Source organism: Aethalodelphis obliquidens, unplaced genomic scaffold, assembly GCF_003676395.1.
Source record: "Aethalodelphis obliquidens isolate GAN/ISIS:26980383/991018 unplaced genomic scaffold, ASM367639v1 scaffold46, whole genome shotgun sequence".
Lineage (NCBI taxonomy): Eukaryota > Metazoa > Chordata > Mammalia > Artiodactyla > Delphinidae > Aethalodelphis > Aethalodelphis obliquidens.
The window spans coordinates 6,969,768-6,984,336 of NW_020837990.1; the positions used below are offsets into that span (position 1 = coordinate 6,969,768).

At 51.9% G+C, this 14,569-nt stretch overlaps 1 protein-coding gene across 1 annotated transcript in view; it reads left to right on the forward strand.

The window, feature by feature from the left end:
* The window catches only part of BACE1 (beta-secretase 1), a 23,278-nt gene continuing 8,709 nt past the window's right edge, over positions 1-14,569 (forward strand). Inside the window, exon 1 of the mRNA XM_027082232.1 lies at positions 1-740. Within this exon, the coding sequence (XP_026938033.1) occupies positions 489-740 (252 nt within the window). The 5' untranslated portion in view covers positions 1-488. The remainder of the gene's footprint in view (positions 741-14,569) is intronic.

Genomic DNA, 14,569 nt, shown 5'->3' on the forward strand with positions numbered 1-14,569 from the left:
CCTTTGGCTTTGACAGCCGCTGCCACAAGTCTTTCCGTCTCCCCAGGCTGCCTGGGAGCTGGGAGCGGGATTATGGTGGCCTGAGCTGCAAACGCAGCTGTAGGAGCCCGGAGCCCCTGACCCTTCCCCTGCTGCCGCCCCGCCGGGAGGACCAGGAAAGCAGCCTCCGACCTGCCATGCCCGCCCCGCCCAGCCCCCCGGGGGGCCCGAGCCGGCCTCTCCCGGACCTCTGTTGAGGTTGGACCGCTGGCCAGATGTAGCCAGGCTCCGGATCCGTCTTCTCCCCTCCTGTCTCTCTGTGGATCTCTCCTGCCCGCTCCCCACAGCCCGGAGCCAGGGCTGGCCGAGGGGCCTGCAGGCGCTGGAGCCCTGATGTCTCACCGTTCACTCTCCTGAGAAGCCACCTCCAGCACCCAGAGTTGGGGTCAGGCCACAGGGACGGTCGCAGACTGGAGTGAGCCCAGAGCGCCCCAAGGCCAGGGCCCACCATGGCCCAAGCGCTGCCCTGGCTCCTGCTGTGGATGGGCTCTGGGGTGCTGCCTGCCCACGGCTCCCAGCCTGGCATCCGGCTGCCCCTGCGAAGCGGGCTGGGGGGCGCCCCCCTGGGGCTGCGGCTGCCCCGGGAGACCGACGAGGAGCCCAGCCGGAGGGGCAGCTTTGTGGAGATGGTGGACAACCTGAGGGGCAAGTCCGGTCAGGGCTACTACGTGGAGATGACCGTGGGCAGCCCCCCACAGACGGTAAGCTTGTCGGGCCAGCCCTACCCTCCCTCCTGCACGAGCCGAGGGGAGACAGGCTGGGGGTGCAGCATGCTGGCTCCTGTTAAAATGGGCTGCACGGTGCGGGCTGGAGGGACCCTCACCCAAACCTGTCCTCTGGGATCATACTGGCAGCAGTCAGCCCCAAAGCCCCCCTTCCCACTTCCCTTCCCCTCACAGGCTTCTGTCTGCCCTCCCCTCTCTCTCTGTCTTACACACACACATGGCTCAGGAAGGATTTGGGGCAAGAGAAACTTGTCAGTGGGGGGAGCCTGACCTGGAGAAGAGTCCAAACCACAGGGGTGCTGTGAACAGGTGTCAGCCCAGACCGAGCTTGGGTCTCCCAGCCCCACTGCTCTGGATCTTGGTCACCCAATCTTGGCATCTGGGGTTCTGACCATTGGTTCCCAGCATCTTGAGGACCAAGGAATCCTGGCAGGAGTTGGACCGGCCCTTTTCTCCCCGTGTCTGTGCTGCCACAGGACAGCGAAGCAAGGTTTCCGAGTTCCTCGTGACCTCCAGAAGCCCCGGGCTGACTCTTGCCTTCCCCTGCCCCTACTTCCTCCCCAGCTTTGCATCCTGCACTCCAGTGCCTCCCCTACCTGATGCCTCCCAAGTACTGGCCAGAGGGAACTGAACTGAGTCTGGCGAAAGGACAGATCACACACTGCATAGAGCAAAGGAGCCAGAGCCCCCTTCTAAGCATGAGACTCCCTCCACAAGCTGATAGGTGCTCAGGGGTGGGGGATGGCAGCGACGGAGAAAACACTGCCTGCCAGCTCCCCCCATCCTTCCTGACAATCCTCCAAGGTACACTCAAGGTGGCTGGTTGGAGGTTTCACCCTCTGTACCTCCGACCGGGTAGGAGTGTGCCATGAGCAGCCCTCCGCGGGGTGCCGTGGCTGCCCTCTGTGAGCATTTGCCTCCTCTGTGGTTGAGCCCGGGCACGGGTGGCAGGATGGCTCTGTGTGTGCTGGTGAGTGTCACCTTGAATCTGAGCCCGCACATCTCTGAGCCACCCCCCTCCCCCTGATCTGTGTCTGGGAGGCTTGTCCTTGGGAGGGTCTGTGAAGGTGGGAGTGTGTCTATGGTGTCTATGGCCAGAGGGAACCACCACACTTCCTGGACTTCTAAACAGCTCTCACACCAGATCTAGGGGGAAAACAAGCCTCCGTTTCCCAATTACCTGATGGAAGCAAGCCTTCCGAGGTCCATGCCACCCAGGCCTACCTCCCACCTCTCAGCTGATCCAAGGCTCTGGTCTTCCCCACTTACCCCTCCTCTTGCCTATGTGCTGTAAACAGTCTTGAATCGGTGTAAGGACAGAGCCTGAATCCAGGCCTCTAGCAGCCTGAGCCAACAGGATGCCAGCTGTTGTCAGGGAGAAGGAGGCTGTGTGGACCTGGTTCCTAGTCCCGTTTCTGCTGCTGATGCACCATGCAAATTGTGCAGAGACCCTGTGACATGGACACAGAACGGGGCTCTGGGACCAGCAAGGGCTTTGGGGTCAGAGAGACCAGGAATTCCAGCTCCACAACCCACAGCTTTCCCTTTTCCCAGCTGTGTGTCCTTGGGAAAATTATATAACCTCTCTGAGGCTGTTGCCGTGTCTTTAAAAATGGGTGAAATGAGATCTCCTTTGGAAGGTGATTGTGAGGATTAAGGAGACTAGGCAGGTGAAAGCACCTAGAACAATGCACCTGGACACCCACTTGTCCTCCAGTAAATGTGAAGTCACTTTCTCCTACTTGTCTGGCCACTCCTGCCTCTTCTGTGCTCTGCAAGGAAGCATAAAAACCTGGGTGTTCTGAGCCTCCATGTTTTACACGTAAAACATGTAAATGGGGGATCCCATTACTGTACTTCCCTGGACCCCTGAGATAATATGTACATCCCCCAGCCCAGAAACTGGCAGAGAGTAATTGCCCAATAAATGTCAGTTCCTTCCCGCTCCTTCCTAGGAGAAGGGAAAAGTGGGCTCCAAGTTCAGCACCAGTCCAGGAAGCCAGTGGCAGGGAGACCCCAGTTAGAGCCACCCTATGAGTTGGCTTACGGCTCCATACCTGAGCCAACGCCAGCCAGTCTGTGCTCTGTGGTGACTTGATTCTGCGCCACGCAGTCTGCGAGAAGGATGCCCTTTCTCCCGACCCAGTGGGGTTGTTATAAGCACCAAATGAGAATGTGAAAGGCACAGTACTGTAAACGAGCAACAGTGAAACTTGGGGAGCACTTTCTATATGCCAGGCAATTCGTTGCTGGTTTGGGGGGACTGATCCACAAAGAGACAGAAAATACATTTTCTACCTCAAGAGCTTAGTGTGGAAGTGAAAGTATAAGTGCTTGTACAAAGTAATCTGCAGCAGTTGTACTCAAAGTGAGGACCCCAGACCCTTGTCATCAGAGCCAGTTAGAAATGTAACTTCTCTGGCCCCTCCCCACACCTACTAGGTCAGAACCTCAGGGGCTGTGTCTCACGTTTGAAAAGCATTGATTTATAGCAGGACCATGAGTGAGTGCTACCGGTGTTCTTTTTTTTTTAATTTTTTCCATCTATATTCTTTTAAGGGAGGGGTTCTTTTCTTCAGTTTATTTTTATTTATTTATTTTTTTGGCTGCACGGCATGCAGCATTTTAGTTCCCCAAACAGGCATCGAACCGGAACCCCCTGCAGCAGAAGTGCGGACTCCTAACCACTGGACCACCAGGGAAGTCCCTATAGGTGCTCTGAAGGAGGTAAAATCAGGCAAGGCCTCGTGAAGATGTGCTACGAGCATGGTCTTGAAGGATGCATAGGAGGGTCGAGACCATTCCCAGCACAGAAAAGTCCTCCCGAACTGGGATCGCAACTTCATTTGTGTGTCCACTCCTTCCCACCCTCTCCCCTGAGACCAAGCGAGGACACAGTGAATGAAGAGAATGCGTTATGTGTGTTTGGGCTTATGCATGTTCATTCAGGAGACAGTGAGAAACCCAGGCCAGCTAATGTTACAGGTTTGGGTAAATAAGATAGAACCAAGTGGCCAAAAGCCTTAAATGTCAAGCCATAAGGTTTGGACTTTGGTCTCTGCAGAAATAAGGGGGAAATTGAATTTATTTGTGCAGGGGAATGACAAAGAAAGCAATCTTTTAGGAAGAGGCATCTGAATTTTAGAAAGAACGGAACTGAGAGATGCAGGCAGCAGGAGGCTCTGTCACAAAGGTCCAAGTGTGGAGCGCTATGACAAGGACAGAGTGAGGCTGTGATCAGGTGGAAAAAGGAGGGAAGACTGGGATGCAAGGCTCGGTGACATTGGTGTGAAGGGTGAGGAGGAAGGTGTCAAAGGTGATTTCAAGATTCCGATCTGGGATGAATTAGAACATGACAAGACCATTTGTGAGAAAGTTGGCAGGAGGGGATGGTTTAGGACTATGGGTGTACAAATATATCCTTGTATTTATGGTTACAGTTTATAAAATCTTTTTAAAATTAATTTACTTATTTTTGGCTGAGTTGGGTCTTTGCTGCTGCACGTGGGCTTTTCTCTAGTTGCGGCGAGCAGGGGCTACTCTTCTTTGTGGTGCGTGGGCTTCTCATTGCGGTGGCTTCTCTTGTTGCAGAGCATGGGCTTCAGTAGTTATGGCTCGCGGGCTCTAGAGCGCAGGCTCAGTAGTTGTGGTGCACGGGCTTAGTTGCTCCACAGCATGTGGGATCTTCCCGGACCAGGGCTCGAACCCACGTCCCCTGCATTGGCAGGTGGCTTTGTAACCACTGCGCCACCAGGGAAGTCCTATAAAAGTTTAAAATATATTCTACATAGACTATTTTGTTCTTTACAGTAATACCTGCAGTATATAAAAAGGTCTTACCATATGCAGCTCCTAGCAGAAGAAATGGGGACTGAAAGATTAAATAATTGGCAGGTCAGTAAGCTGAGACCGTGTCTCACCCTTGACCTCCCTACTCTTCCATACCACCTATTTGAGAAGAAGAGAGAGTTTATCAGAGATCCCGCTTCCATTCTCCTGACACCAACTCACGTCTTCCTTACTACACTTAGGAGCACGTGTCACTGTTTCTGTGTTTGTTTCCCTCATAAAACACCAAGCTCTTGAGGACAATGTCTTTTTTAATTAATGAATTTTTGTAGTGTTTTATTTCTCTTTGGCTAGTATCTATGACAGCGCCAGGCTCAGAACAGGCACCTAAAAAGTGTTGAGCAAATGAATAAATAAAGAGTAAGACCTTTAAATAGAACTGTTGATGGGCTGCTGTAAGTACAGAACTGGAGATCTTGGAGAAAGCATTTTCATTCTCTTTGCTTAAATGAAAGGATATCATCTCATTATAACAGTACAAGCATCGCCATCCAAACACAGGCCAATCATTTAATTGTTAGGATTGAAATCTGGTGATGGTCAATTTTCAGTTTAACAAATATTTATTGAGCACCTACTTACAAAAGAGAAGAATACGTCATAGTCTCAGCCCTTGGAGTGCTCACGATTTGGTGTGAGACACAGACATGTAAACGCCTAAATGTCACACAAGACCAAGTACATTTGGTACAAATAGAAGAACAGTGAGTCTTGGAAGTATAAAGAAAGAAGCAGCTACTTCTGACAGAGTGTTAGGAAAGGCTTGCTAGAAAAGGTAGCATTTGAATATGGCCTAGAAAGATGAGAAAGCTTTGCTATTTGGAGAGTGGGGAGAAAAAACTTCGTAAAGAGAGACGTGAACTATGCTAAGAAGCTGGAAGCTGTGATAGGGATGCTGTGAGGCTGAGTGGGCGTTGGGTTTCATTCTGGGGGCAGCAGAGAAATGGTCTAGTGAATTTTGGTTTTAGGAAAACTACTCCAGGGTGCAGGATAACTTGGATGTTCTAGAGTCCGAGACAAGGATTTCAATTAGGACACACGGGCCTGAAAGAAGATATAAAAGAGGAGAAGTCTTCAGAGAGCCAGCATTCGCCTGTCAGGTCAACCAGGTGTTCCCTGTCCCTGATGGGTGAGAGGGAAGAGAAGAAGTCTCCCTCCTTTGAACTTCTCTGACTGTGTTTGCAACAGGACACACAGCAAAAGGAGCAAGCTTTTAAAGCACAATATAGTTTACCAAACTTCCATGTTTATTACTCTGCTTTAATTAAAAAGGGCAAGGTATTAGCATGTCTGTTTTGGGCAGGAGGAAACTGAGTCTCAGAGGGATTAAGTGGTTTGCCCAAAATTACACAGCTAGGGAAGAAGAGAGCTAGGGTTCAAATCCTGGTCTTTGGATTCCAAGTCCAAATACTTGGTTCTTTCCAGCATTCCATAGTCTGGGACATGTTGGTTGAGTTCGAGATGCCAGTGGACGATTCTTGTGGATGTATCCAGCAACCAGCTGAGAATGGGGAACTGGAAGCCAAGAGACAAGTTGGGACTGGACAGGTAGACTCAGGGGTCACCTGTAGAGAGGTGCTTGTGGAAGCCAAGTAAGCAAATGAACTTGTTTGAGAGAATGGAGAGAGAAGAGGAAAACGATTAGGGAAAGAATATCGGATGTAGACGAGGGATCAAGGGAGCAAAAGAAAATGATCAGAGAAGTAGAAAACTGTGAGGATTCAGGATCTCAAAACCCATGAAGATGCCAAGTGGTTTTCCTGACCCCCTCCCTAGAATGGTTTTCAAACTGAGATCTGTGGGGTTCTGTAAAGGGACCTCAAGGGTGAGGGAGAGGTTAAGGGAAAGGTAAGAGGCAAGACTGTACCTTCCACCTTTCCCCTCACCAAGCCCTCCCCTGTCCCACCTGCCCCCAAATCTCCCAGAATAGGTCAGCTTTTGTTGTATTTATACAGTGGAATTCCAGGTTTGTTTGATTGATTGATTGATTGAGTTCTGGTACTTAAAAGGTCAAAAACCTTTGCACTCAAAGAATCACCCTCCAAGTTAGATGACCCTGAAGCCCAGCCCCCGTCAAGACAGTTTTGGCCACAGGCACTGGGAGGCAACCTATAGACTGGGGTTGGGCTTCAGTTGCAGGTAGGCCTCTGCTGGGACTCTTAGGCTGTCCTTTCACACCTATCTCCTGCTCTTCCTCCCCAGGTCTGGAAAGAAAGAATTCAGCTGGGAGTGGGAGAGGCATTGAGAAAGACCGTGCCCCCTCACTAAGGTAGATGGTCAAGGGCCCTTCTTGGGTATCTCCAGTAAAGAGCTAAGCAGACATTTTGGTTGAAAATCCAGGAAGAGAAACATCTCTCAGGGAAGCCCTCCTACCTGCCAACTAACTTCTCTGTCTGCTGGGAGCCATCTCGCTTGGGGGGCCTGGGCAGTGGGGAGTTCTGGAAAGGAAACACCATTTTCCTGGTCCTAGAGCTGCCCTGAGCTTCCCCTGGCAGGATGGGCCCAGTGGCTACCCCGTCTCCTGGCCACTGTAACCCCACTATGTACAGGCTGGATGTCTCCTTGGTTGGCCTCTCAGGTTTGGTGAACCCCACCAATTGTTCGACTCCAGCGCCTGTGGAGTTTTCACCAAATAGCACAAGGCATGAGCCCTGGCATCTCCCAGTGGCTCAAGCACACAGACCTATGTGCTGAGCACAGCCGGGTGCCATGGAGGAAAGGGCTTAGGCCAGAGATCAGCTTCATTCTCACCTGAGGACACACTCAGAGACTATTACAGGCCCTGTAACCTGTGCATGGGACAAGGTTAGACAACAGGAACTGTCTGACAGTGAAAAGCAGGTAGCAGTGGCTGTGCTACCCTCCAAGCAGATTTCCCAGATGGGTTCCGTGGAGGCTGAAGGTGCTAACGAGACGCCTCGAGAGCCACCACAGGGAGGGGATGGAGACAAAGAAATAGAAGCTCTCCCTAAAGCAGAGCATCTCTGCTTTTTCTCTTTGGTACACTGGGATCCTGAATGAGATTGCAAAAGGGTTCTGCTGCTTGAAAAATAAGTTAGAAAACCATTGTCTTAGATCTTTTCTTTAAGAACAGACAGGTAAGTTTTTTGACCATTCGCATCGTCATCTCATTTGAATAGGAAGCACTGATAGATATTAGTTGAGCTGGGTTTGAGCCTGGGGGAAATGGAGCATCCTGTCTAAAGGGGGAAGGCTGCCCTAGATAAGGTTTGGGATGACCCAGCCACCTTGGGATTCCTTTTAAAAAACAGCCCAAGATGGGGTGAGTGGCACCAGGGAGCCTGCCTGCTTGCTCCCAGGTATTGATTGCCAGCTTCAGCCTGGAGAGCGAAGTGGAAGCAGAGGATATGTCTGAGAGAGGAGTCCATTTCCATTGGGTCAGCTGATTTGGTCAAGGTGGGAGGAGCCTGGATGGGACCCAGTTGCCTCAGTTCGAGGCAGGAGCTGTGTGCTGCGCTGGCTCTCAGCCAGGACCAGCTGCTGACTTGAGGTTCCTCATGTCCTTCCTTGCCCCCATTTCTCAGCCTCGGGCAAGCTCAGGTCTGGGAGTGTCCACTTAGGGAAGCAGATGAAGCTAACTCAGAGGACTCCGGGAGCAGCGAGTCCTGAAATCACTCGGACTGCTCTAAGAACCTGGGTGGCTACTCAGTTTCGTGGGTACAGTGGGCATCCATTGCCATCATCACCATACACAGTACCGGATTGAAAATCACCCCTGCAAGGACCCTGGGGCTGAGAACTAATGGCAAGACTCTAGAGTCACAGAGACCTGCAGCAAATGAGGCAATTACAGTTAAAAACAATTGCTACAGAGCACCTACTGAGAGCTAGGTAAGAATTAGATAATAAGCACAGAAATGTGCTCCCTACCCTGTGGAACTCATAGTGTGTAGGACAGACAGACATTGGATAAATGGTTTCAAGTTGGATGAAAGGGTAGGCAAAGAAGCACAGTTGTTCTTGAGGACCTACGAGAGGAGGAACCTAATCTGGGCGGGGGCATCAGGGCAGGACCTTTGGGAGAAAGAATGTTTAAACCACGACTTGAAAATTGAACAGAAGTTAGATGGAACGGGGAGAGAACATTTCAAGAAAAGGAAACGGCATATGCAGAGGTGACAGATCATTGTGCTACTGAGAAACTTGATGGTGAGAGAGGGGAAAAGTGATAAGAGATGGTATTTGGAGTTGACCGATGGGTGGGTAGGATCTCAGGATTTAATTCAGGTAGTTTTGTAGCAGTTATCTGATGCAGTGTAACAAACTAAGACGAGAGCCATTGCCTCTCAGGATTCTGTGGGCTGGCTGTGATCCTACAGATCTTACCTGGGCTCCTCGTGTGGCTGCATTCAGCTGGTGGGTCGGCTGGGGGCCGGACTACGCCAGGCTGCTGGACCTCCTTCTCTGTGAAGTCTTTCATCCTCAAGGAGGCAAGATTGAGCCTCCTCACGTACAAGCTCAGGGCCGCATTCCAAGAGGCCAGTCTCCCCAGTGCACAGAGCACTTAACAAGCCTCTGCTTTCCTCCTTTGCTGATGTCCCATTGGTCAAAGCAAGTCACATGGCCAAGCCCAGCGTCAATGTCAGAGGGGATCACACCAGGGCATGGATACAGGGCGTCTGATTCATTAGTGTAACAATCTACCATGTATTTCCTTTCCCAATGAGAGAGAATGAGAGAGACAGGAAGGTCAAGGAGATGAAAGAGAAGACTTGGGGCTTGGTCAGAGCCAAGGGACTCTTGTCCTAGCTTTGTGGCTTATGTGTAAGAGGGGTTACGTTCTTATTCACCCTTGGTCTCAGTTTCCTCCTCTGTGAAATGGAAGAAAGGCTCCTACATCTCAGCTTCAGCTGAAAGGCTTATACTACGAGAATATAAGGGCTCTTCCCCCGTAAACTCTGAGGCCCACACAGAAGATAACAGACTTTCCTTTAGCAGGAGGAATTAAAGCCCCCTCCCAGGGACTTCCCAGCGGTCCAGCAGTTAAGGCTCCGAGCTTCCAATGTAGGGGCACAGGTTCGATCCCTGGTCGAGGAACTAAGATCCCACATGCCACATGGTGACGCACGGCAGAAAAAAAAAAAAAAAAAGCCCTTTCCCAGAGGTGCGTGAAAGTGGTAAGACCCTAGCACAGGCTGCCAAGAAAGGTTGTGGATCTTAATAACTAGAGATCTTTCAGAACTGGAACAAGCTCCCATATCTCCAGGCCAACGGACAGATGACTCCTGAAGGCTCTTTTCACCCAGAAGAATCTAAGTAACTCCCATCTGCTAGTGAGAGCTGGGGCCAAGACAGGTGGGATTTGTGAACAAAGAGCTTACCCTGGACTCAGCAGCTCCACATCTGTCTCACTGCCCAAGATCTATTGCTGCAGACTCCTCCAGGGGAGCCTTGCCTGCAGGATGGAATGGGCAAGTGTGCCTTTCCCTGTGGGGCTTGTTAGCACTTCCCATGAAGCTGCAATCCCTCAGAGGCCCCCAGGGGCATATTTGTTTGTTAAGTGATTGGCACTGACCTAGCCCTGACTCCATGCTGCAGTCCTCTGGGCATCTAAAGGCAAGCTCTACAGGGACTTCTGAGTTGGCCTGGCCCCAAGGGATAGGGAAGAAGTAAGATGGCTCCAGGACTCGGGCTGCCTGTATCAAACCAGGGGGCCTGGTGAGAGGAAGGCAGGTCTGAGCTAGAGCCACACCTATAACCTAAAAACACCCATAGTTTGGGGGCCACTGAGAGATCCCTCCCTCACCCCGAAAATAGGGTAGATTAGCTCTTTCTCCTTTTTCCTTTAAGCATTCATTAATTCAAGAAATACTTATTGCCAGCCACTGTGATACCCAGTAAGGAGACAATGGGGATTTTTTTAAAAATTAGATACAAGGGGAGATGAGATTCAGTATGACATTACAGTGGCAAGTCCTACAGAAGCATTTTAATCAGAGAATATGACCTGGTCTTTCTCCCTTAGGAAGTCCCTTTTTTTTTTTGGCTGCGTTGGGTCTTCATTGATGCACGCAGCTTCTCTTGCTGCACGCGGGCTTTCTCTAGTTGCAGCGAGCGGGGGCTACTCTTCGTTGCGGTGCGCGGGCTTCTCATTGCAGTGGCTTCTCTTGCTGTGGAGCATGGGCTCTAGGTGTGCAGGCTTCAGTAGTTATGGCACGCCGGCTCAGTAGTTGTGGCTCGTGAGCTCTAGAGCGCAGATTCAGCAGTTGTGGTGCACAGGCTTAGTTGCTCCACGTCATGTGGGATCTTCTCGGACCAGGGATCGAATCCGTGTCCCCTGCGTTACCAGGTGGATTCTTAACCACTGCGCCACCAGGGAGGTCCCTAGGAAGTCCCTTTTGACCTCAGACTGAAGGATGATAGGAGATGAGTAGACAAAACTGCAAGTGGAAAGGAGGATAATCCAGGCAGAGTGAATGACCAACAGCCTTTGCGGGAGGGACCATGGCTGATTGGAGGACCTGAAATGAGCCCAGTGTGGCTGGTGGGCAGAGGGCTTGGGGGAGTATGGGACAAGCTAGGCTGGCTATGTAGGCGGGGCTGGACCATGAAGGGCCCTATAGGAAATGTTAAAGCTTTAAGTCTTTATTATAATAGCAAAGGAAAGCCATTGACACGGGAGGGTAACGTGGTCACATCTGCGCTTTGAAAAGATCATTCTAGCCACAGTGCAGAAACAGGTTGGAGAGGTCAACAGTGGATACCAAGATCAGTTGAAAAGCTATTGTGGTATTCCAGGATGAGATGATGATAGCTTGGCCAGGAGTGGCAAAGGAGGTGGCAAGAAATGAATACATTTGGAGACTTTTAAGAAGGTTAATTGGACAGGACTCGTTGATGCCTTGGATGGAGATGTGAAGAAGAGGAAGGTGTTTGGATGTCTCTGAAGTTGCTGACTTATGGAACAGATGGATGGTGACTAATGTAGGAAACTGTGAAGAAAAAACAGATGGGCAGGACCAGGTAAGGTCAGCCATGGACATCCTGAATTCGAGGTGTCTTTGAGGCAGTTCGAAGGGGAGGAAGGGGCTAGAGCTGAAAACTCAGGAGGTATAAGGACATAGGTGGTAATTGTAGCCGCTGGCATGGATGAGATGGCCTAAGGACAGAGTAGAGCAGGAGGGGAAGAGGACCAATGCCCAGGCCTTGAGAAGTGAGCCTGCAAAGTAGACAGAAGATCCTATCAGAGAGGTAGGAGGAAAGCACGGGATAGGGTGACAGGGAAGAGGGTTTCAAGGAGGGAGGGGTCGGCAGCGTTGAATGCTCCAGAGAGGTCAAGCAAGATGAGGATTGATTTGAAAACCGTCTTTTGTATTTGGTGACACAAAATCATTGGTAACTGTAGTAAGGGCTGTTTTATAGTGGAGGGAGGGATAGAGGCGAAACTCAGTTTGAGAATGGGTTGAGAAATGAGTAGGAGGTGAAGAAATGAAGACAGCTTGGCGGAGAACTTTGGTTGTGAAGGGAGAGGAGAGAGAGGATAGCTGGAGGCGGATGTGAGATTAAAGATTTTTTTTTTTTTAAAATGAAGAGACAAGCATTTGTAAATGCCAACAGGAAGAATCCAGATTTGGGGGTGGGGGGGCGTGGCATGAGGGGTGGATCCTTCTTAGGCAGGAGGAGGGATGGTGGAAAGGCAGGATGGACGGGGCATGTGGGAATGATCTTGTGGGAGATGGGGGGAGGGGTCATCTGACAGCCCCCTGCTGGGTGAAATCAGAGGGGAGGGCGTCTGCTAAGGTTGGGCGCACGCAAACCCTCCTCCTTCAGGCTGCCCAGGGGGCTCATGATAGAAATGTTGGAAGGACAGGACCAAAATCACTTCTCTCGGAAGCAGGATCACAGTGCAAAGGGCAAACAGACAGAAGGACATTTGCTCAGGAGGAAGAGGCAACTGTTTATTTTGGTTTCCCTTTTCTGTGTGCGTGGAGGGTGGAGAGGGGGCAGCAGAGAGAGCAGTGGTGGCTGAATTCCTGGTATTGGGGCTGGGGGTTTAAAGAGAGAGCAACGGGAGGGGAGGGGTCATTCCTCCCCGGGCTTGACCCCCTTGGGGGCAGAGTGGGGAGAACTTCCTCAGGTGAGGAGAAAGGCTGGAACTGGAAGGGCACCAGGGATGATGGGCCCCCGGGCTGGGGGGGCGAGTGGCCTGCAGAGAGGGCTCCTCCCGTGCAGGACAGAGAGGAGTGGGGAGGAGGGGGCCTGGACCAGCCGAGCCGAGCCCCCAGATAGAGCTCCATTCCAGTGTCAAAGGTGGTTGGATTCTCCTGGAGCCGGCCAGGTACACACACTCCCGGCGGTCCCCCCTACCACCACCGGCGCCAGCGCTGTGGAGGAGACCCTCTTTCTTTGGGGTCCAGTGATAGCAGGGGCGCCTGTAAGCCTGAGGCCAGCCGTGGCGCGGAGACCAGAGTCCTGGCAGGTGGGAGAGCGGGTTCTGGGGAGTGGGTGGGTGAAGAAGCCTTTTTAATCATTAACCTGGCTGATTGAAATCTGAACTGCTGTGCCTCTAGCACTATTGATTCTCTGAAAGCACAGCATCTGGGGCCAGTGGCTGCTTAGAGACTGGGGAGAGGGACACCAGGGAGAGGTAGGGGCAGAGGGGCGGGGAGGGAAATGGGAGGCAGGCCAGGAGTGGGGGCTGGGAAGGAGGGAGGAGGCAGGGTCAGAGAGCTAGGGGACAGTGGCCATGGGGAGGCCAGGAAGCCTGAGCGGCTGCTGGGGGAGGTGCGGTCAGCAGACCTACCACCACTGAGAGCAGGAAGGAGCCGGAGGATCCGGCAGAGGGGACGAAACACAGTGACCTGCCCTATGTGACAAGGTCGGAGCCTGCAGCAAGGCCAAGGTCAGCTGACTTCACTGCACTGAGGAGAGGTGATGCAGAAATGGAGGGCCCTGAGGTCAGAGGAGAAGCTGAGGTGAAGGACACACAAGTGGGCAGGAGAGGATTCACTTGGACTTCCCTGGTGGCGCAGTGGTTAAGAATCCGCCTGCCAATGCAGGGGACACGGGTTCCAGCCCTGGTCCGGGAAGATCTCACATGCCGCGGAGCAGCTAAGCCCGTGCGCCACAACTGCTGAGCCTGCACTCTTAATAGCCCGTGAGCCACAGCTACTGAAGCTCCTGCACCTAAAGCCCGTGCTCTGCAATAAAAAAAACCACCGCAGTAAGAAGCCTGCACACCGCAATGAAGAGTAGCCCCCACTCGCCGCAGCTAGAGAAAGCCCACACACAGCAACAAAGACCCAACACAGCCAAAAATAAATTTAAAAAATAAATTCATTAAAAAAAGAAAGAGAGAGGATTCACTTTATAGATTGCTGTGTTTTTGAGGACAGGGGCCTTTCCTTTTTGCCTGTGAGGATATAGGAGGCATCAAAAAAACAGCTGACTGGCTGAGGAGGGGTCAGGCCATCTCAGGAGGAAGGAGGACAAAGTAGAAGAGACGTAGAAGGAGCTGCACAGAAGGAACAGCAAGACAACACCTGTCCATCTTCAATGAGCCAAAACCAGGGCCCCGAGGAGATGGCTTTTCACCAGGACCTCATACAGGGCTCCTGGCTATAGTCCCACTATTTCTGACAGTGGGACTCATAGGTCTGTGTCACCTCTGAGACAGAAGGGGGCCCTTCATGGGGAGCCACATTCTGGCAGCCAGGGTCAGAAACACGTGGGCCTCAACCTGCCATTGTGGTCCCCACAGCGCCCCTGGTCAGTGCCAGCTCCTAGAATAGCTCGTCTCTGAGCTGGAGGGGGATGAGCCAGGCTGCCTGCCGGTGATGTGCTTCCCAGGAGAACCAGAGAGGAGGGGAAGGGGCAAGCTCTGCAGACAGACTGGGCCAGTACAGAGTGAGGAAGGGCATCTGCAGGTAGACAGAAATAGGAATGGAAACACACACACACACACACACACACACACACACACACACACACACACA